This window comes from Sturnira hondurensis, unplaced genomic scaffold, assembly GCF_014824575.4.
Source record: "Sturnira hondurensis isolate 20B ecotype Veracruz unplaced genomic scaffold, ASM1482457v3 Scaffold0020884, whole genome shotgun sequence".
NCBI classification, from domain to species: Eukaryota; Metazoa; Chordata; class Mammalia; order Chiroptera; family Phyllostomidae; genus Sturnira; species Sturnira hondurensis.
The window spans coordinates 1055426-1078106 of NW_028093515.1; the positions used below are offsets into that span (position 1 = coordinate 1055426).

The 22681-nt window shown below is 46.2% G+C and overlaps 2 protein-coding genes across 7 annotated transcripts in view; one reads left to right on the forward strand and one right to left on the reverse strand.

Annotated features, from left to right (window-relative positions):
• The window catches only part of SIPA1L3 (signal induced proliferation associated 1 like 3), a 243151-nt gene extending 240387 nt beyond the window's left edge, over window positions 1-2764 (reverse strand). For 3 of the 6 annotated variants that reach the window (XR_005064251.1, XM_037030766.1, XM_037030764.1), the window contains exon 1: window positions 2597-2763. The gene's annotated coding sequence lies outside the window, so the exon portion shown is untranslated. Of the gene's footprint in view, window positions 1-2137; window positions 2283-2596 lie in introns of those variants that run through there. The other 3 variants (XM_037030768.1, XM_037030767.1, XM_037030765.1) reach the window with 2 other exon arrangements.
• A 7757-nt stretch (window positions 2765-10521) lies between these two features.
• On the forward strand, window positions 10522-21697 carry WDR87 (WD repeat domain 87). The gene is made up of 5 exons (XM_037030816.1): window positions 10522-10593; window positions 11500-11667; window positions 12358-15233; window positions 15700-15971; window positions 16320-21697. Exons 1-5 carry the CDS (start codon window positions 10522-10524, stop codon window positions 21695-21697), a joined length of 8766 nt encoding a protein of 2921 aa, XP_036886711.1.
• Window positions 21698-22681: the final 984 nt, after the last annotated feature.

The following is a 22681-nucleotide window of genomic DNA, read 5'->3' on the forward strand; positions in this document are numbered from 1 at the left end:
GATAAATTCCCTTCCCAGCCTTTTTCCGGGTGTGTGCTGCCGCCCGAAACGCCAGGGAGGACCTTCCCATACAGGACATTTAACCTGCTGACAAGGTATAACTTTTCGGAAAGGAATGAACAACTCAGCCAAGCTCTGCCAGGCTAAAACTATGGAAGTGGGTCCCTGGAAAGCAAGGCCTTGTTTGATGCCACACCGGTGGCCACTGCAGTCTGTCCAAATCTATAATATCTTCTCTGCTCCTCACTCACACAATGTTTTGAATACATTAATCCTTGGTGACTTTAACAAAAAAAAAACAAAAAAACACACACACACACACAAAAACTCAACATAGTCAGAAAAGGCCACCTCCAATGGCTCAGGGGGGCCCTTCAGTGCCCACAAGATGAGAGATCAAGGTGGGCCAAAGAAATGATGTTTCCAGAAAAATCATCTGGACCTTGCCACTCAAATGGACCTTGGAAAGCTAGGTGAGAAAAGCCAACTCCCAAATTTCTGGGTTGGGCAATTGGGTCAGTGTTGGCCCATTTGCCAAGATGGTTCTGGGAAAAGGAGTTTAGGAGTTTAGATACGTTGAGTTCATGGTACCCAAGGGACAGTCACCAGGGGACATCAAGGAAGCATAGGCATCAAGGAGTTCAGGAGGCCAACAAGGTGTTGAGACAGAGTCACCTGCTGACATAAAGCACAGGAGTGAATGTGCTCCCTTGGGGGAAGAGGGAGTCTGTGACTGAGCAGGAGGCTGCTGACAGCAGGTTGGCACCTCTTTCTTCTCAGGCCCTTACACAGCAGTATGTTCCCCAATTTAAACTTTAGGGAACAAAAATGGGGGAGGGACTGAGGGAAATAACACTGTCACTGCCCTGCCCTATAAAGCAGCAGCAAAGGCCTATCAGGAAAAACAAGATACAATTATTAAGTGCTTATTATGCACCAGGCTCTGTGCTAAACACTAAACACAAATTATCTCCTGGGATCATCAAAACAATCCTGGCACAAAAGTCCAATGACTGCCACTTCACAGATGGGGTACTGAGGTTAGGAGTGAACTGTGGGGGAGCTCAGGGCTGTCACATCACAGCCCACAGTCAGGCAGTCTCTGGACCAGATGGAGAACATTGAAGAAAAACAATTATTTTACATAAGAGCTGTTACTTAGTGAGAGAATACAATCTTAGTAAATCCTCACAGCCCTCTGAGGCTGATATTGTTATCCCATACTACAAATGAGGAACATGAGACTGCAGGGCAGGAAGTCAATGAGACCAGTTTTGAATCTGGCCCACTGCGGGAGACTAAGACTATTGCCAGAGCCCCACCCTCAAAGGGTCTCTGGGACACTGGAAAAATGCTGAATAAATGGGACCATTTATTAAACGCTTTGTGCCAGCTATTCTTCTAAACACTTTACAAACTGTATTTACATTGCATCCTCAAAACAACTCTATAAGGTGACTATTTTTAAAAAAACCATTTTTACAGATCAGGAAACCAAGGCACAGATAGGTGAAGTCAGTTCACAAGGTCACACAGCTGGTAAATGGCAGAGCCTAACTGAGAACTAAGGTCTCTTTGCTTCCCAAACCAAAGCTGTTAAAATAATTTCAGCTAACAGTAGCCACTGTTGGCTGATTAACTATGGACTCCGCTTTTTACATGCACACCCTCAACTAACCCTATGCGGTCGCTAATACCTTCACTCCCATTTCTCCGGAGCTAACGATAACGCAAACACGTAATCGCCAGATCGCAACATCTCATCAGAATCCCCAGCAAAGGAAAGACTACTCTTCTTCACCCATTTTACCAAAAGGGGAAACGGAGGTTCGGCACGGTTTCCCTGTATCGCAACTCCGGAGTGGCAGAGCCAGGACGCGAACCCACTGCACCCTTACTCCCACTCATGTTCTTCCGCACAGCACCGGGTAGTAGGTCTGGAAAGTTGAGCCAGGCGGGACCGAGTTCGGCAGGTCCGGAGGGCGCGAGTCCCCGAGCGCCGCCGCCGCCACCACAACCAGTGCTCACACCCGTTCGTCCGCCAGGTCTCCCGCTCGTGCTGACCCTTGGGATCCGAGTAGACACTGATTCCCCACCGCCCTTGAGTGAGGCCGCCCCTGCACCTGGAGGCACATACCTAGGCTTCCCGGCTGCCAGCCCTGCGGGACCCACGACCCCGGCGTCCGGCCCCGTACCGTTTGCTGAAGACGCCGCCAGCACTGGTGGCCCGAGTGACTTCCAGGCACCACTTCCAAGCCGCTTCGCGCGAGACCTCCTGGGAACTGTAGTTTTGCCCTAGGGGGCAGCAAACTGAAAAAAGCCTAGCGCAGGTGCTGCCGGGAGCAGTAGGCGCAGCACCGCACCACCTTCTGGGAATGGTAGTTTACCTATCACCTCTATGCAGCTCCAGTCCCGAGAGCACTTCCGCACAGCCCCGCAGGGAGTAAAGGATGGAGGCGTGTCTTCTGCAGACTCCAACCCCGTTGCCACGCTCCTCGCTCCGCAAAGACGGCTTTTCGCTTTCTTCCAGCCCTGTCTGCCTGCTTCTCTTTGGCAGATCCTTTCCCTCCCGCTCCGCTAGGCGCGAGGTACTTACCCCGAGGGCGCAAGGCTGGGGAGAAGCCGGGACAGCACAGCTCTGCGTTAGACCTCCAATGGAGCGGAGTGGTGGAGGAGGGCGTCTGTGCGCGCTCGCGCACGCGCGCTCGCCGGCCAACTCCGGTCTAAATTGCCGCGGGCCGGGTGGGAAGGACTGCTTTTACTTCAGCGCGCGCGCGCGCTTGGTCGCGCGCTGGGCTTTTTAGTGCCGGCCGCGCGCCAGTGCGCACGCGTGTTCACACCCCCTCGTTTGGGTCGGTCAACCAGGCGCGGGGGTTAGGGGTCTAACCGCTGCGTTGCGGGAGTCCTGCGGCAGCATCCCCTAAGGTCGCTTCTTAGGCACTCCTTCTAGGTCTGGTTCTTCATATAGGAGCTTCTGGGCGTGACACCACACACGTCGTAGCCATCCCCTGTTGAGAGCTCTGTCGTCCCAGGTAATAGGCGCGGCCCCGGATTTTAAGAGGCCGAGACGGCCTCCTCGACCACGCGGAGGGCCGGGACGTCCAAATGTGTTGGACTCAAGTGTGGTAGCCCTTCCCCGGCTTAGGCACTTCCAGAGTTTTGCTTCGAGGGGAGCCTCAGTACCACCCACCCAGGGAGCTGCCCAGAGGCCATTATCTACTGGCCGTTCGCTGATCATACATTCTGAAACTAATGTTTGTTGAGTACCCTATGGCTTGGGAAATTCCGTTTAAATTCAGCCCACTTCCTCACATAATAAATATCTGATCCGCCCCACCGCTTTTTAAATGGACGTTGCTACTCCTAAGGCATAGGGTTTTACCCAGGGAACTGGCTGGAACTGCAAGGACCTCTGGTCAAACCCAGTCAGTCCCCTTCCCACATCATCCGGCCTTCCAAGATGATCAGTAAGACTTGAAATATATGGCAAGCATATATTTCTTCTTGGGAGAGGGTAGGGGTCGTTCATCTGTTCGTTCAGTAAACAGAAATGTATTAAGCACAGGAGACAAAAGAAATCAAGGCCGACTGGATTCCTACCCTAAAGGAGCCAAGCCACATAGGCAATTTGATATACATACATTTGATATACATACCGCTGTGGTTTGGTATGTATATCAAACCACAGTGGACAGTGACCATCTAAATCAGTACTACCTAATAGGGATATAATTCAAGCCACATATGCAATTTTAAAATTTACATTAAAAATAAAAAGAAACAGCCCTGGCCCATGTGGCTCAGTTGGTTTGGACGGTTGTCCGGGTTCCATTCCTGGCCAGGGAACAAACATACCTAGGTTTTGGGTTCAATCCTGCTCAGGCTGCTGACCTCAAAACAACGCGCTCGCTGGTGAGCTCTCTCTTTCTCTCTCTCCCGCCCCCACCCCTGTCTCCCTCTCTCCTTCCCCTACTTCTTCTCTAGAGTCAATGAATATGTCCTCTGTATGGATAAAAAAAATAAATAAACAAGTGAAATTAATTTAAATACTTTATCTAACCCAATGTATCCAAAATAAGTTATATCTAATGAAAAAAAGATTCACGTTGCTTCAATTTTGAAATTTTAGTTAAATAAAATTAAAGCAGGCATTAACAAAGATATTCATTTGTGGCATGGATTGTCATAGCAAAACGTTGGAACCTACCCAATGTCCATTAATAGAAATTTGGATAATAAATAAATGATAGTTTGGTCACACAGTGGAAACCATGCAACTGTTGGAAAAAGACAGAACTATGTATATCAATATGAATTCATCTCTAGGGTATATTGAGAAAAATGTTCAGAACCATGTCCAAAGCATACTACCATGTGCATAAGGAAAAGAATATTTTTTACATATATGCTTTTTTGTATGTGCAGAAAACTATAAAGATAACCAGTGTACTTTGTGAAGGGGAAGCAGGACAGGTGATCAGGTGTGAAAAGGTGACTTTCTTTTCACTATATGCTCCTTAATATGTTTTGAATATTTTTACCATGTCCCTTTTTAAAAGTTGTTTAATAATTAAATGGAGGGTGATAGCTAAGTCATAAGATCATTTTAAGAATTAAAGTAAATAGCGTATAAAATTCCTGCCTACCACCTTACAGCTGAATCAGTTCTGGCTGCTATTATTACTCTCAGGTAATTCTTCCACTTAACTAGTCCACCCTGGTAATGTATCTTTGTTAGCCTGAAAATTGTTTCTTTCTATAAGGATGGTTAAGGTTATTCTGCCTGTGAAGTCAATTCTAAGGCCAGAGTAGCATTCCCAGGCCCTGGGAACAGATTTGGGCTCCTTATCAGTAATATCATTCAAGAAAGTATAAGTAAGTAACCCAACATTGACCTCTGGCTTTACAGCGCCTCTGACATTATAGCCAACTCATTAGGCCTTTCTAATGCCAGCTGGGCTTTCTGCACCCCTGTCCCCAAACATGAGAGCCACCTGCAAAGCTGCGGGATCCACTCAGGGCCCTACCTCAAAGAGTGTTAATACACATCACCCTTCTTGTTATATGTACTCATTGCACTTGTTCTTTTCCTACTTAAAACTTAATCCCTTAGTCCTGGCTGGTGTGGCTCAGTGGATTGAGCACAGGCACTGGTTGGACTCCCAGTCAGGGCACATGCCTGGGTTGAGGGCCAGGTTCCCCATAGGGGGTGTGTGAGAGGCAACCATACACTGATGTTTCTCTCCCTCTTTCCTCCTCGCTTCCCCTCTCTCTAAAAATAAATGAATAAAATCTTTTAAAAGTCATATGGAAAACTGAATCACTAGCATGATTTCATGTTTTAAGATTGAGAAGTCACAGAAAGGCTCAAAGAATAATAAAATCAGAATTTCCATTGTAATCAATTTTGTAACTATTCTTCGATGTATGCCCTCCCTGCTGAACTGTAAGCTGTTTGGGGCAACAACTGTATACCCTGGCAGTCCTATAACGGAGCATATGGAGCCAACGAATGACTCAAAAGGAGCCCAGGGGGCCAACAGTGTTGTGTAGCGCCCCCTAGAGTGAATTCTCTGTTACAGAGGCAGGGCTGGTGGGATGCTGGCCTTCCAACCCACCTTCCACGGACAGCACGTTGGAGCCAGCTGCAGCTAAGAAAAAGGATGCAGTGCCAGCGTCCGTGCACAGTCACAAACCTGGTTTGTTGCCGTAGTCAAAAGGGCATACCACATCTCAGCCCCAAATACTGATCCCTACCCCCGAGTTGGCTGGAAGGCTTGAACTCTCCCATTAGATCATTTTTGAGTTATTTAGATACAAAAAAAAAAAAAGAAAGAAAAAGTCAAGACCATTGGAATTAAGGCATCTGGACTTCATTCTAGGCTTGCTTTTAAGGACAGATAATGGAATTAGGGAATCAAATGTAGGGGATTTTAGAAGTTTCCTCTGAGGACTACCTAAGGAAGCTGATGGATGGGAGAGAGTGGCAAAACATAAATAAATAGAGGTTTGAGGTTTGAAAGCCTTTTCCATTAACCACCGAGGAATGTGCTCCCAGAGTCCCAACCACTTACTTTTTGTAAACTGGTCAAGAGACGTTGGACCCAGAGGAGAATTAGGAGCAATGGAAACTGATAGCAGTGATTGCGAATTTGTTGATAATGATGCCTCTCTCAGCAGCTCTGGGGCGTCAAGGAACCGGTGAGGTGAATTTGAGCTGTGGGGCCCGGCCTACAGGGCCATCTTCCAATGTGCAGGATATGAAGCAGATCCTACTGGCTCCTGAAAGGTGATGCCTTTGCAGCAAGTGCAGGAGTTCAGAAGAACGGAATGTAAAAAAATATGACAGGAGGGCAGGATTCAGTCTTGGGGAGAGTGAGAGGAGACAGAGGGAATGCTGATGTGTGACAGCCAGTCCCCAGTTCCCATTCGTAGGTTTGTAGGTCAGAGAGCTTCCTTAGCATCAGATAGAAGGGCCTCTTCCTGACTCTGTCTGCTACGGAGAAGAATCCTGAAATGTGGATTGCATCTTAGCCTTGAACACCGCTCTTCTCTGAATTCACGTTCCTTGTATTCATAATGGAGATGATGATATGTCTTTAAGAATTCTTTCAAGAACTGATGAAGCAATTGATGTGAAACCTTTTTGTAGGCTCTAATCCATTCTACAGGTGAGGCGAGGATACATTTTTTCTGCTCCTTTGCCCAAAACCCAGCTGTGAAATCTCTGGCAACACAGGGCTTAGGCTTAGCCATAACAGAGGGGGGATTCTGCTGACCTTGCCTCGGGAGGTCCAGGACAAACTGGTCTGGAACTCTTAACAGTGCTCCAAACCAGTGGTTCTTGGATTTTACTGTGAGGTAAGAGCTGAAAGGCTTGCTAAGAGTCCGATGTTGGGGCACTGCCCTCGGAGTTCTCAGTTCAGTGGGTCTTGGGTGGGACCCAGTAGTTTGCATTTCTGACACGTTCCCAGGTGATGCTGCCACTACTGACGTGAGAATCACACGTTGGGGAGTCACTTCCTTTTATTTTAAAATATTTTATTCATTATGCTATTAAAGTTGTCCCATTTTTTCCCCTCCCGTTTATTCCCCTCTACCCTCCATGCTCCTCCCACCAGCATTCCCCCTCCCCTTAGTTCATGTCCATGGTTGTACATATAAGTTCGTTGGCTTCTCCACTTTCTATACTATTCTTAACCTCCCCCTATCTATTTTGTAACATTTATGCTTCTTACTCCCTGTACCTTCCCCCCCCCCCAATGATAACCCTCTATGTGATCTCCATTTCTGTGATTCTGTTCCTGTGCTAGTGGTTTGCCTAGTTTGTTTTTGTTTAAATTCAGTTGATGATAGTTGTGCGGTTGTTGTTATTTTACTGTTCGTAGTTTTGATCTTTTTCTTAGATGAGTCCCTTTAACATTTCATATAGTAAGGGCTTGATGATGATGAACTCCTTGAACTTGACCTTATCTGAGAAGCACTTTATCTGCCCTTCCATTCTAAATGAAAGTTTTGCTGGATAGAGCAATCTTGGATGCAGGTCCTTGCCTTTCACGACTTTGAATACTTCTCTCCAGGCCCTTCTTGCCTACAAGGTTTCTTTTGAGAAATCAGCTGATAGTCTTATGGGAACTCCTTTGTAAGAACCAGTCTCCTTTTCTCTTGCTGCTTTTAAGATTCTCTCCTTATCTTTTGTCTTGGGGTAATGTAATTATGATGTACCTTGATGTGTGCTTCCTTGTGTCCACCTTCTTTGGGACTCTCTGAACTTCCTGGACTTCCTAGAAGTCTATTTCCTTTGCCAGATTGGGAAAGTTCTTCTTCATTATGTCTTCAATTTCTTGCTCTTTCTCTTCTCCTCCTGCCATCTGTATGATTTGGATGTTGGAATGTTTAAAGTTGTCCTGGAGGTTCCTAAGCCTCTCCTCATGTGTTTGAATTCTTGTTTCTTCATTCTTTTCTGGTTGAATGTCTATTCCTTCCTTCTGTCCAAATTGTTGATTTGGGTCCTGGTTTCCTTCCCTTTGCTGTTGTTTTCCTGTATATTTTGCTTTATTTCACTTTGTATAGCCTTTATTTCTGCCTCTATTTTGTGACCACACTCCACCACTTCTGTGAGCATCCTGACTACCAGTATTTTGAACTGTGCATCTGATAGGTTGGCTAGCTCTTCATTGCTTAGTTCTATCTTTGGAGCTTTGATCTGTTTTTACATTTGGGCTATTTTTTTGGCCTTGATTTAGTTGTTACATTGTAAGGGGTGAAGCCTTAGGTATTCACCAGGGTGGGGCAACTCAGGTCTCTGCACTGTACGTGGGGAAGGGGTCCACGAGGGAACAATGCCAATTGCTCAGCTCTTGGCCAGCTTTCAGTCACTTTCCCCACTTCCTGCAAGCAAATTGGGCCCTTCTGGTGCTGATTCCCAGGTGTGTGGGTTTGTACAAGTTTTAGGACCCCATGGGCTTCTCCAACAAACTCTTCTGTGAGGCTTAGAGTTTCTCTCACTGCCGCAACCCGCACCGGTCTTTATAGCCAGAGATTTTGAGGCTTTCTTTTCCCGTACTGAACCCTAGGTTGTGCAGTCTGTCTCACTCCCCAGTTGTTCCTCCTGGTTTATCTGTATGTATATATGGGACCTCTCAGTCTCCTGGTCCCAGCTGCCACCTCGCCTGCCCTGGTCTTCCAGCCGCTGCCTTGCCACATGTCCACTCCACCCCGGCTGCCCATCTCTGGCCCCCCTATCAGTATTTCTTGAATGAGTATTTCTTCTTTAACTCCTTGGTTGTCGAATTTCCCTACAGTTCAATTTTCTGGCAGTTCTGGGTTTTTGTTTCTAAATTTTTTGTCCTTCTTTTGATTGTGGGAGGAGACAAAGTGTATCCCCCTCCGCCTCTATCTTGGTGGGAAATTCTAGTCACTTCTTGAAACTGAAAGTTCACGAATTTCCTTCATCTGTCAGGCACAAGGATGGCCTCGGTTCCACTGCCCTCTGCTGGCCAGACTATAGATTTAACTCATGTTTCCAGAACAGGAGGAAAGTGCCAAGTATCAGTTGGAAGGAAATAAATACTTGTCTGACAAACAAACCAGTCTAAAAACAGCAGTCACAATAATTGTTTATTGCTTCAGAGTGTACTTTAAAAAGTATTAATAGAATTATCTCATCTTTGCAACCATACTGTGAAGTAGGCGACACTGGCATTTTCATTTTGCAAATGAGGAAAACAAGCCCATTGTCTGACCAGTAAAGAGAGACTCCCTGAGAGAGAGGGCTTGTTAAAAGCAGGATTTGCCCGGCCAGGTGGTTCAGTTCGTTTGAGTGTCGTTGTGTACACCAGTAGGTTGCGAGTTTGATCCCTGGCCAGGGCATATAACTGAGCTGTGGGTTTGATCCCCGTTCGGGGGGTGTGTGGGAGGCCATGGATCGATGTTTTCCTCACATCGATGTTTCTTTCTGTCTTTCTCTCTCAAGTCAGTGAACATATCCTCTTCCCTGTGAGGATTAAAAAATGTAGGATGTATTCACAATCCAACTGAGGAAAGTGAGAGTTTGTTCTCATGAAAGCCAAAGACAAGAGAGTGCAAAAGAGGATGATAGATGATTCACATGTAAGGAAGCTACTTGATTCCACCAGCCTGGGAAAACCTGCAAGGCCAAGTGGCTGGATCCTTTCTCCAGCTGTGCCAGGTGGGCTGACCCCTAGTCTTGGGGGCCCAGTATCTCAATTTCCCATTTCAGTAGTAAGACCTGAATGTCCACCACCAAATCACCTAGGGAGCTTGTTACATATGAAGGTTCCCGAGTCCCACTTCTAAGATTCTGCTTCAGTAAGTCTAGGCCAGGCCCTAGGGATCTGCATTTAAGACATACCTCCTCCCCTTTGGGGACTCCTAATCCTTGCAGAATGCTCTTTTATATTTTATTTATTTATTTTTAGAGAGGCGGGGGACAGGAAGGAGAAAGAGTGGGAGAGAAACATCAATGTGTGGTTGCCTCTCATGTATCCCCTACTGGGGACCTGGCCTGCAACCCAGGCATGTGCCCTGACTGGGAATTGAACCGGCGACCCTTTGCTTCACAGGCCCGTGCTCTATCCACCGAGCTACACCAGCCAGGGCTAGAATGCTCTTTTAACTGGCTGCCATCAGCAAAGAACTGTTTGCCTGGGTTCGTATCCCTTTCTAGCCCCCCTCTGCTCCCCTCACCCGTAGCATCCCACTGGGTTATGATAACTAAGATTTACTCCCCATCCTCTTTATGTGCCCTCTCCAAGCCTCAGTTTCCTCAGCACTGAAATGAAGTAATACCTACTTCACTGGGCTGGGGTGAGGGTTACACGAGAAGGTATGTCCTGTGTATAGTTCCTAACATTCAAAAAGTGTGCAATAAATATGAGTTCATGGGTCTTGCTTTCTGATTCCGAGCTTGTCAAAAAGTAGTAGTGGTTAAATTCACTTTTTTTGGATTTTCACAGGTTTTTAAGCAATAGTACTGAGCAAAACAGAGTAGTCAAGGTGATGTCTTCCCCCAGACTGATTCCCCTCTGGAAGGATTTTAAATACCTCATAAGTGACTTATATAATAGCCAGGTAATGTATATGTAGGACATAAACATGTTATTGGCCTCTGTCTGAATATAGTTACAAGCACTTCTGAGGAGCATAGATTTCCATGTAAGCAGGGAGTGGACAGGGGAGACCATAAAGACAATTGTCACCTTAGGAAGTGGGCCACCCATTTCCAAACGAGTCTAGAGACCTCTTTCAAGGATGTTTTCACAGTGGAAGGTGAACACTTTGGAGCATTGTCAAAGGAACCAACCCTCCGGGAAGAGAAATTGTTCAGGAAGAGAAGGGAGGGGGCACCAGAGAGAACACTTGCCGACTGCAGTGAGCTATGGTGGGCTCTGTGTAAAAGGGTCACAGGTTCACGCTGCATAGCACATGTTCTGTCACTGTGGGATAATATAGTTTGTGTGTGCGTACGAAATCTTCCTGTGTCAAATTTAAAGGCCAGGTAGGGTGTCCTAGAAGTCTTACTTAGTGCAGTTATAAACTTTAATATAAAGCTGTACTGACTTTGGGGGACATCCTGTTACGTTGCACATGGGTATATGGCAGTGCACTCACTTTCCCAGTTAATCTGTTAAATGTGTCTTTTGTGGCATATGTGCCTTTAAGAGAGAAGGGAGAAAGTTAGAAGATAGGTATAGCTGACTTCCTGTGAGAAAGACATCAATTTCCCCTGTGCTCACACTATAAAATTTGCCCATAGAGGCCCTATAGAGGTTTGGTTCTTTCATACTGGGGGTTTTGTTACACGCTTGTGAAGTGTAGGTGTCCCACAGATGGTAAGTTGTGCGTGTGTGGGTATAACAGGAGTGGTCCCTGGGGTTGTGGCATGACTTTGGGAACTGTTTCAGTTGTGGCTTGAGTGAGAATACATTTAGTGCATTTGTGTTCTGGTCTCTTAGTTTATGCCATGCTTCTCCCCAGCAAAGTTTAGATGACCCAAAGAGTGGCGTGGTTGTGCTGAGTGACCGGTCCCAGATACTGTTCAAAGAGTCTCGCCATCCTCAAAATATGCCGCTTATATGCTACTACTTCAGTGATGCCAACTTCTTTGCCTCCCTCTCGTGGGTAACAAGCACAAAAGAAATACAGGTAAAACTCCCTAGTTGTTCTTCTTCTTAGCCCGTGTCACAGGGGCCGTGTCCACGTAAACTCCTCACCCCAGACTGACAAAGGAGGATGTGCACCTTCAATGAAAGTGACCTGGGGAACTTTTGAGAGCTTGCTCCCAGGCACATGTCCTCATTTTGGCTCAAGTAAACTCTTATAAAAAGTCAAAAGAGCCCTGGCTGGTGTAGCTCAGTGGATTGAGCGCGAACCTGCAAACCAAAAAAAAAATCGCGGTTCGATTCCCAGTCAGGGCATGTGCCTGGGTTGCAGGCCAGTTCCCAGTGGGGGACACACGAGAGGCAACCATACATTGATATTTCTCTCCCTATCCTTCCCTTCCCCTCTAAAGAGAAATAAATAAAATCTTTTAAAAAAAAGTCAAAAGAAATAAAATAAAGTGACCTGGGTCCAGGATTCCCCCCTCATCCTTTCCCCCATTATAGTCTCCATGCCAAATAGATTTTATGGTTTTCCTGAAGTGGGGCAACATTAGGGAAAATGTTCTAGTCCTCCTGCTCCTACAGTATTTCCAACCACCATAACCCTGGGGCAAAGCCACTCTAGAACCCTCCAATTCCTCCTTAGCACAAGAACAGGGAAAAATAGATGAATGTCCCCCCCTTTCCTCTTCTACCATCTTTCCTAGGCAGTTCCCATCTTCTTCTCTTCTAGGCTGTTGTGTGGATGAAGAGCAGAACAGAGGACATGGTCGAGAAGAGAACCTTTTCCATGACTGAACGAGTGCCACCCATCCAGTGTATGGTACACACAGGCTCCTTCCATATCCTCGTGGCCTACTGTGGGGACCTGCTCCTGCGGCTCTTTGGGGACCATTTTCGGTCTTTCAAACCCCTGGCTATAGTGCCTTGCCGCTTTAACATCAACTGCCTCTGCTATGACCCGGAAATGAAGATGCTTCTGTCTGGCATCCTTGGGGCAGTGGTTGTCTGGATCATTGAGCAGAGTGGCAAGGGCCTCCAAATTGCCCACATGGTTTCCATGCCTGGCGATGAGCTTGTCCAGGACATCATGTTGAATGGCCCTGACGGCTCCCTCCTAGCCCTGTGTGAGACTGTGGTGAGGGTCCTTGAGCGCCAGGGCCTGAGCCAGCTGGGAGAGGTGAAGAGATTCACTTCTACCACTAGTGGCTCCTCTATCACTTGCTGCTTCACCTGTGTCGATCAGGGTTACCTCTATGCTGGAAATAGGACTGGGGACATCCAAGTGTGGAGCCTCAGTCAGAGCTCCTCTCTCCACAGTTTCAAGGCCCATTCCTTGTCAGTGATATGTATACACAGCCGGCCAGAAGCCCACACCCTGCTAACAGCTGGCAAGGAGGGTTTCATCAAGGAGTGGAACCTTACTTCTGGGAACCTACTGCGACAACTAGAACTTGGAGAGGAATTGTGTCGACTCCAGTTTATTGATAACACGACTTTCTTCTGCCAAACTACCCACACTTTCTCCTTGCGCCGTCTGCCCTGCTTCTATAGCCTCTTTCACATCTGTGGCTCTGCTCCAGAGCAGTTGCGTCGGGTCCGCTGTGGGAACAACTGGTTCCGGATCCTGTGCACTACTGAGGACGGCTTGTTACGCTTTGTGTCCCCAGTAACCGGGGATCTTCTGGTTTTCACCTGGCCCTTCTCAATCCTGGACCAAGCTGTGGACTGGGCCTATAACCCAGATAAAGAAGAGCTCTTTGTAGCAACAGGGGGCTCAGAGGTGCTGGTCTTTGACACAACCCGCTGCCCTTGCCCAGCCAAGTATCTTTTATGCACCTCACCGAATGCTCAAGATGCAGTACAATGCCTGGCTTATGGGCATTTCCACCTGGGTCGGGGTCTAGAAGGACTTATGTTCTCTGGACACGAGAGTGGTATGATAAGAGTGCTTTCCCAGCACAGCTGTGCCCGAATAGAGAAATTCATGCACTTTGGGGCTATATTAGCATTCTCTACGCTGCCTGGTGGGCTTTTAGGGGGCCGAGAATGCTCTTTGCTCTGCTCCTATGGAATGGACGACTACATACGCCTATCAGAAGCTGTGCTTGATGGGACCAAAGTACACTTGCGACCTCTGGCCAGCATTCTCAGCAGCTGTCACCTAAACCACCTGATACTCTTGCCAAAGTCTGTGGGTGCTATCACAGAGACGAACTGCCTGCGTCTCTGGAAATTCCATGATTTTCTGTCCTCTGAGACACAGGAAGGCTCCAAGTTTATAGAGACCTTGCCTCTGCACCGGTGTGCGATTACATCCTTTGATGTATGCCTGACCTTGGGCCTTTTTGTCACCGGTGGTATTGATGGCTCCGTCCGGATATGGAACTTCCATGGTAGACTTGTAGCCCTGCTGGACTCATCCCTGCATTTTGGCCCACTCTGCTTTGCAAATGATCGAGGTGACCTGCTTGTGACTTTCAACCAGAGCCTTTATCTGGTATCCTGTTTAAAACTGCTCCCTCCATCCCAGCTGGTCTACCTTTCATTTATGAGCATGGCAGACGAAGTGCTGGAAATCCCCAAGCCCTTCTTACCAAGCTTCTTCTTCTCCTTTGAGACTGTGTTTGTGCCCAAGTATACCTACCGTGGGCAAGGGCAACAGGAACTGGTGGGTCTGGAGAAACTTGTCAATAAGCGGGCCATTGCCTTTGACCACACTGTGCCACATGTCATAGAAGAAGATGAGCAAGGGGGCCTCGTATTACTGTCTGCCCCAAGACATGGCTCCTTGGAAAAGGAGGAAACTGATGTAAGGTTGAGCAAACCTTATCCCCACTACATGGCTCCTCCCCAGCTACAGTTGACTACCTGGGATGGACTCAATCCTTATCAGATACTGAAATGCTACTTTGGTTATGGGCGGAAATGGCTCTTTGCTCCTGATTGCTATATCCCCAACTCAGTGATCCGTGCCCGTCTTTGGCCAGAGGGCAGCCCAATATACCTACAGTGCAACCTGCATTCACCCATGCGGAAGTTGGAATGGGATAAATCTCAACAATTCTTCTGGCACAGTAGGGTAAGACATAAACATGATGTAAAAGAATATACACAGGAAAAGGAAGAGGAAGACTTCATAGAAAAGAGAATGTCCAAGGGTGGAACTTATAGTGTCCTTACAGACCCAGCAAACCGTAGCTGGCTGGGAAGAAGGATGACTGAAATAGCTATTAATGGCTTGATTGAGGCAATACTGAACGTGATGATGTATGCTCCTCCTCCACTGAAGTACCAATGCTGTGTTGGTGCACTAGGGCAAATCTTTGCTTCCTACCAGGTGTCTCCAGCCCTGCGCTCTGAAACAGCTCATCGTCTGCTGGATGATACAACCAATTCTAATCCACTGATCCGAGAGCTAGCCTGGGAAGGGCTGAAGCGTCTAGGAATGATTACTTATCTCTTTGCCATTCCTCTGGCCCAAGGGCTAATGGACAAGGACCAAAGAGTGAGGAATAAGACACTGAACCTCATGGCTGACACTGGAATCCACTCCAAGTCCTCACTGTTAAACTTGATCCAGAACCCAGAGACTTTCTGGGAGATGCAGTAAGTTCTTTGTGCTTTCCTCAGTTCTTTACCAACTTCTAATTTTCATCTCCCCTTCCTCATTTCCCCCTTACATTCTTTCCTGTCTCTTCATCCGTTTTCTTCGGCTTATCCTGTCTTTATACCTATTCCTAGTCTTTTGCCATTCTTAGACTTATCTGACAATCCCCTGACTGATCAATCCTTTCTCTGTTTCTTCTCCCATTCCTGTCTGCCCCATACCCCTTTGAGTTCCACCTTTCATCTTTTTCTCCTACCGTTGCAGCCTCCATACAGATCATTCCATTTATTGCTATCTGATCTTCCTAGACACTTTTTTCTTCTTCTTGGCTATCCTCTACCTTCAGGTACACAGTCTCTGTTGGTCACTTTGCCAAGCTCCCTGCTTGTTCCATGTCAGTTCTTTCTTTATCATTCTCTCTTTTCCCTGATTCAGCATGCTCCTTTTCTCCTTTGACATTCATAGGCAGGAAATGATTGGGCAGGAAACTCTGGACAGTCTGCTGGGGATGCGTGCCACAGATCTCCAAATCCTTCACACTCAAGTGGAACAGCGATTGAACGAAAACCTGACTTTGTCACAAAGAGATAAAAAGCCTACTTTTTCTTTAGATGTCTCGAGGGTTTCTGAAATGACATACTCTTCCGAGCGATCTGATTCAATTCCTAAAGAATTTGAAGTTGCGGTCAAGCCCAGCAAAGGCCAAAGATGGAACCAAGCAAGGGGGAAAAAGCGTAGTATGTATGGGGTGATCTAGTTCATGCCTCATGGTCTTCAAGAGGCAGGGTACTTAGGGCTAAAGTGAGTCAAGAGGTATCACATACGAGTAGAGATAAGTGGAAAGGTCTTTTCACAGATCTAGGGAGAGTTCAGCCAAACTCGGGAAGACTTCCAGGCTCCTCTCTCTAGGATATTGGGTGGGGAAACTGGGAATCAGGCAAAGATAATGTCATTTTTGTGAAGGCCTCAGCTCCCTCTGTTGTAATTTCTTATGGGAGTCCTCTTAGTTCATACCAGATATTGGGGAGGGTTTCATTTAAGCCTCCCACACTGTCCTTATCGACATCTCCTAATTTTTTGTGCAGTCCCCAAACTGTTTTGGATCATCAAGAAGATGAAAGAGATAGGCACAGAGCCAAGTCCCTTAGATGGTGAAAGTGATCAAAGTAAAGTTGCACCAACTGAGGTGGAGACAGTCATCTATTCCGAGTCTTCAACCAGCAGTGTACCAAAGATTTCAAAAGATGCTGAACAACAGCCTCTAGAGAAAGATGTCTCGAAGGATGTTACAGTGCCCCTGAAGATGCTAAGGAAAATACGTGACAAAAGAGGCAAGAAAACAACAGTTCGGAAACCCATAAAGAAGAAGACGAAAGAAGCCAAAGTTATAATTGAGGAAGAACCTCTATCCCCTGTAAAAAAACCAGTTGTTAAGAGTGTGAAAGCCAGAGGGCGGGGTGCCTATGGAACTCCTGGCCGCAGGGCTACCCCTGGAGATGGCCCATCCTGGCGGGATGATCTATGTCGTCTTATGACCCTGAGGATATCTGGTTCCCAAACAAAAATGTCAGAATCTCTAAACACTGAGTTAGTGACCATGGCTCAAGAGGTGCTAGCAGATAAGCACCCTAGCTGGGAGCTCTTTGAGGAGATCTGCCCCCTGCTAAAGAAAAAAAGTGAGGTTCTGCTTGAGGACCTTGACTGGGATTTAGCCTGGCCAGAGGAGAAACCAATGTTCATTCATGAAGGAGCAATTAGAGAGGATATGGTGATCAGAGACATTGATGAGATACCAGAGGGGCAGGGACAAGTGCAAAAGGAAGTGGGGGACATACAGGAAACCCAGGTGATTCCCAAAAAGAGGAAGAAAAAGAAAATTGTTATTTTAGAACCTGGTGGTCTAACCAAGGAGAAACACATACTAAAGAAAGAAGATCACAAATCTTCTAAGAAACCCTCTAAGCAGAAGATGAAAGCAGTCATGAAGGAAATACAAGTGGATAAAAAAGAGAAGAAAATGAGCAAAAGAGAGATGGATGGGAGTCAGGAAGTGGAAGAAATGGTCAAACTAGAGGCAAGAGTGGTTGAACAAGAAGGAATACCAGTTATGGATGAGAAGAAGCTGTATTTGCAGGATTGGAAGAAGTCCTGGGATGAATGGAAACAGATCTACAGTGAAAGAAGGACATCCTGGAATGAATGGAAAAAAGCCTGGGACAAGAGTCAGCTTGAGGAAGGGGAAAAACCACAAAAGGACAAAAAGGAGATATTTCCAGATGAGGAAGAGCTGGAGGAGAGAGAGAGGAAGCTGGAATGGGATGAGGGGGCACAGGTTGGAGAAGAGATGTTACGCAGATCCAGGGAGCAAAAGTTCAAGGGTGAAAAGGAATTGGTGCTGGAGGTAGAAAAATTGTCTCAGGGTTGGGAAAAAGAAGGAGAGAAAGAGGAAGAAGAAGAAGGGCTGGTGACAGAAGAGCAGAGACAGATCCACAAAGAATATAAACAGGCCCAGGTTGAGAAAAAACAAGCCCAAGCTGAAAGAAAACGAGCCCAAGAAGAGAGGAAGCTGGCACAAGAAGAAGAGCAGCTAGCACAAGAAGAGAGAAAACTGGCTCAAGAAGAGAGAAAACTGGCCAGAGATTATGGAAAACTGGTTCAGAGAGACAGCCAAATGGTCCAGGCAGAGATGAACTTTGTCCAGAAAGGGGAAAAACTGGCCCAAAGAGAGGAGCGGCTAAGCCAAAGAGCAGAGCAGTTGGCCCAGAATAGGAAGAAACTGGCTGAGAAATTGGAGAAACAGGCTCGTGAAGAAGAGAAAATAGCAAAGAAAGAAGAGAAGCTGGCTGAGGTAAAAAACATACTGGTCCAGAAAATGGAGAAACTGGTCCAGAAGGAGCAAGATCTGGCATGGCAAGAAAAGGAACTAGACCAGAAATTAAAGGAGCTGACAGGGGAAGAGGAGGAATCAGTTTTGAAACAAGATCGGCTGAATCAGGAAGAGGAGGAACTAGCTAAGGAAAATGAAGGTCTGGCTCAGGAGGAGAAGATACTGGCCTGGAAAGAGGAGAAACTGACTATAGAAGAGAAAAAACTGGTCCAGGAAGAAGAGCTGCTGATTCAGGAAGAGAAGAAACTGGCCGAGGCTGTGGAATATCTGCCTGAGGAAGAAGAAAGACTTGCGAAGAGAAGGGAACAATTGATGGAGAATAAAAATAAACTGGCCCAGGAAAGGGAAAAATTGATCCTGGACAAGGTGGAACTTGCAAACAATAAGAGGATACTAGCCAGGAGAGAGGAGAGTCTGGCCCAGGAGAAGGAAAAGCTGCCCCAGGAGAAGGTAGAATTGATTCAGAGAAAGGAGAACTTGTACCAGCTCAAAGACAACCTTGTCCAGAACAGAAAGAAATTAGTGGAAGTAAAGGAGAAAGTGGACATATACAGAAAGAAATCATTTCAGGCAGAGGAGAAGCTAGTGGAGAAAAAGGAGGAACTCTTCCAGAAGAAGGAGAAATTGGCTGACGCAGAGAAAAAACTGGCACAAGTAGTGGGAAATCTGATTGAGAAACAGCACAAGCTAGTCCAGGACAAAATGAAATTAGCTATGGAGCAGAAGGAAATATTTCAAGAAGCGGAACTGCTCAGTAGAGAAGAGGATATCACTAAGAAAGAAAAGGCATTGGGCATGGAATTGAAGAAACTGGCCCAGGAGAAGGTGAGACTAGCTGAGGAAAATGAAACTCTCTACAAGGAAGAGACTCAAGACACCTCAACACAGAGGAAACTGAGTGAGAATGAATTAGCACTAACTAAGAGGAAATTGTCACTAGAAGAGAAGATAATGGTCCATGAAGACAGGATATTGGCCAGCAAGCAAAGGGATATTGTCGAGGGGAAATTAGAATTTACTAGAGGAGGGAGAATATATGCTCAGGAAGAAAGGAAGCTAGCCAAAGTAGTAGGAAAGCTGACTAAAGAAAACATTTCCAAGGAACCATCAAGAGTGAGCAAAAAAGTCTTAAACATGTTTCAAAATCTTATCAAAAAAGAAAGGAAACTAACCCAGGAAGAAATACAGCTGACAAAGAAAAGGAGGTCATTCTTGGTTATGGAGAGAAGATTGAGCAAAGAACAAAATGCACTTGATGCCAAAGAGTGGGATATTTCTGAGGAACAATCAGAAATGACCAAAGATGAGGAAAACCTTGCTAAAAAAGAGAGAAGACTGTCCCAGAAAATGAAAAGATTAATAAAGAAAGAGAAACAAATGACGGAGGAAGAAAGCAGCTTGGCCAGGCAACACAAAGAATTCATAGAGGAAGATGAGGAGGAAGAAATAACAGAGGAAGAAGAAATGTCATTCCTTAAACAAAAGTCAAGAAAGAGAAAAACGTTAGAAAGAGTTGATATGCCACAGGGAGAATTTACCAGTCAAATGGATGAGGTGGAAAGTGAAGAGAGCTTTTCTGGAGAAATAGAAAATCTGTTAGGTGAAGTAGAGCAAGAGAGTTTATCAGAGGAGGAGGATAAGGAGGAAGAGGAGGGACACGAGGAGGAGGAACCAGAGGAGGAGGAAGAGGAGGAGGAAGAGAAGATGGAGGACATCAGAGGGATGGAGGAGAAGAAAGAGGAAGAGGAGGAGGAGAAGAAAGAGGAAGAGGAGGAGGAGGAGAAAGAGGAAGAGGAGGAGGAGGAGAAGAAAGAGGAAGAGGAGGAGGAGGAGAAAAAGAAGAAAGTTCAGGGAGAGGAGGAGAAAGAGGAGAAAGTGTTTAAGAAGAAGGATGAAAGTATGAGTGAGGAAGAGATTGAAAGTTTGAGTGAGAAAGAAGAGGAAGAGGAGGTAGACAAGGAAAAAGAGATTTTTCAAAAAGAGAAACTATTTAAGTTACAAGAAAAAAGAGGAAAGGACCTAGGAGAAAGAGAAATAGTCCCTTCTATTAGAGAAAGATTCCCTAAGGTTGAAGGCAGTGATATAAATCTGGAAGTTCTGAGAATCCCTTCCAAGAAACTGATCTCAATAGCTCTGGGGAGGGAAGAGGCTACACCAGTGCCAATGTCATCCTGGGAAGATAAGGCCACTGTACTGGAGACACCCAGGACATTTGCAGAGACAAGGTTTATGGGTAAACAAGGAGAACTGTTGAAGAAATATCAGCCCATTCCTCTACAAGATTTGGATACAGGTTTGAAATCCCAAGAGCCAGACTTAAAGACCCCATATTTATCCCACATGTTGAGGAAGACCACAGAATCTCAGAAACTCCAAGGCAAACCACTAGGGGATAGGTGGCAGTGGCTTTTGTGTCGTCATCCATCTCTGATGGAACAGACAGAGGTACAATTACCTACTTCCCAAATCCTGGCTGAGGAAATACATGCAGACTTAAGTCTCTCAGATAGAGAGTGGATCCAACATGTCCTAGAACGGATGGAGGCAGGAGAACAGCCTTCCAGAGACAATTTCCACAGATTGTGCCAGCTTCTCAAAGACCTCACCTCAAAGGTTCCCTCAAAGGGAATCTTAGAATGGACGCAACTAGCCAAGCTTGAAGATATCACTTACCGCCATAGGCAGGTCCTAGAATCAGAAAGCACACGAACATCAAAAACCAGTACAAAGCCCGTGGGTCCAAAATACCTGAAAGTGATCCCTCCTATAAAAAGAAAGGAAAAGGAAACCCGTTTAAAAGCTTTGGCTTTCCCCATACCAAAGTCCTCATTAGCTACAAAAAGCATTCCAGATTCAAAGGCTATAAACTGGTATCTTCTAGGAGAGCCTTACAGAAGTGCCCGGGCTGAAAAGATATCCAGTGCCCTCAAGGAAATGGAGACGCAACACTTTCATCCTGCCACAAGAGACATTTTCATAGGTGCCCGTGCCTCTGTGGAAAAACAAACCTTAGCACTGATGTTTCAAAAGGACTTCTGGGCTTTTAAGGATAAGGGCAGGTTTCCCAGATTGCCCAAAGTGGAAAAGAAGGCACAGCCCAGCTCTAAAAAACAGGAAGAGGTGCCTTTATGGGAGACATTTGTGGCACTGTACCATGTTTTGCGGATGTTGCAGGAGCGATATGCAAAAGATAGTGCTGCTTGGATAGAACAGTTCTACCGCCTCATGGACCTGTACCAACTCAAGTCGCCTGGGATCCAGAGATTGCTGCAGGAGCTGCTACTGAGAGAGCAACCCCAATCCCGTGAGATCATCTACAAAGAGGCCCTAAAGGCCACGGAGCTAGTTCCTGGGGAGCGGTTGTTCTACCACTTGTTTTGTGGTCACTCCCACATCCCTAAAGGTCCTCTGGTGTTCCAGGAGGTGGTATCCCTCCAAGGGCAGAACAATGTGCATACCATGCTTCCCATGGGCATGGCCCATTATGGCATATTAGAACTTGCTTGGAAGAGCCTGCCCCAAGCTGATTTTCACCTCACCAAGGAATTGCCCCACATCATTGCTCCTGCCCCCTAACTTGGGATTGAGTGGATGTCAGGACTTTTCATTTCCACCTGAAGAAAGGCCTTGTCACCAGATCTAGACTTTTATTCCTGGGTCTGATACAGAGGTAGGGAAAGGCCGAAGCCCTTATCCTACCCAGCTCCAAAAGCCAGCTTCTGTTTGTGGAATAAAGAGGAGGTTCTTATAGCTAATGAACTCTGTGATGTGTCTCTTTTTCCCAAACATTGCTTCTCTAGAAAGGTAGCCAGAGAGACCAGATATATACTCCAAAGAGTGAGAAACCTCACCAAAAGTGAGTGGTGCTCACTCTCTGGAAGCCTTCAGACAGAAGGGTATGTTCTTGTCCTCTTTCTTTCTTGTCTCCCATCATCCTCTTCCAAAGACCGTATAGGAAGGAAAGTGCCTGACACAAACATTATCATGAGGCATTGATATAGTAGAAAGAAAATGGATTTTAGAATCAGAAAACCCAGGATTTTGTCCCTTAGTTTTGGGAGGTATACAGTGGAGGCAGGCTCTATTTCCCTGATCATAGCTTTGTATGCTGATGACTTAGATCCAAAACAGCAGGTATGGTGGGTGCTGAGACCCTCAGAGTAAAGGAAAAAGCTTCAACAAGTTCTAGCCAGTACCTCATTACTGGATGGCACTAAGGATAAGGCTATTTGAGGTTAAGGCAGAAAGAAGAGGAGGGAACCTATCTTGGACGTAGGTTTTGGGGAAGATGATATAATTTGGAAGACTAAATGAAAGCTCAAATAAGCCACCCACTGCCTAGGAACTTATGATCTTTTCCTCTAGCAACTGAGACAAGAAAAAAGGACTAGTAAGGTGGAGAAAATGGTCACTGCCAACAAACATTTCCTTCCCTGATGTCTTCCCATCATGGAGACTCTAGAACTTCCTCTTTCCAGGGAAGCTAAGTCTTCCAACACCTTCTAGCAAGTAACCCACCTGTGCCATTTGCTACTCCCTGTACCGCCTCTCCTGTGTTAT

Coding starts and splice junctions, on each gene's coding strand:
- WDR87 (XM_037030816.1), top strand. CDS start 10,522: ATGTCTTCCCCCAGACTGATTCCCCTCTGGAAGGATTTTAAATACCTC. Junction 10,594..11,499: donor GTGACTTATATAATAGCCAG/GTAATGTATATG, acceptor GCTTCTCCCCAG/CAAAGTTTAGATGACCCAAA. Junction 11,668..12,357: donor CAAGCACAAAAGAAATACAG/GTAAAACTCCCT, acceptor CTTCTCTTCTAG/GCTGTTGTGTGGATGAAGAG.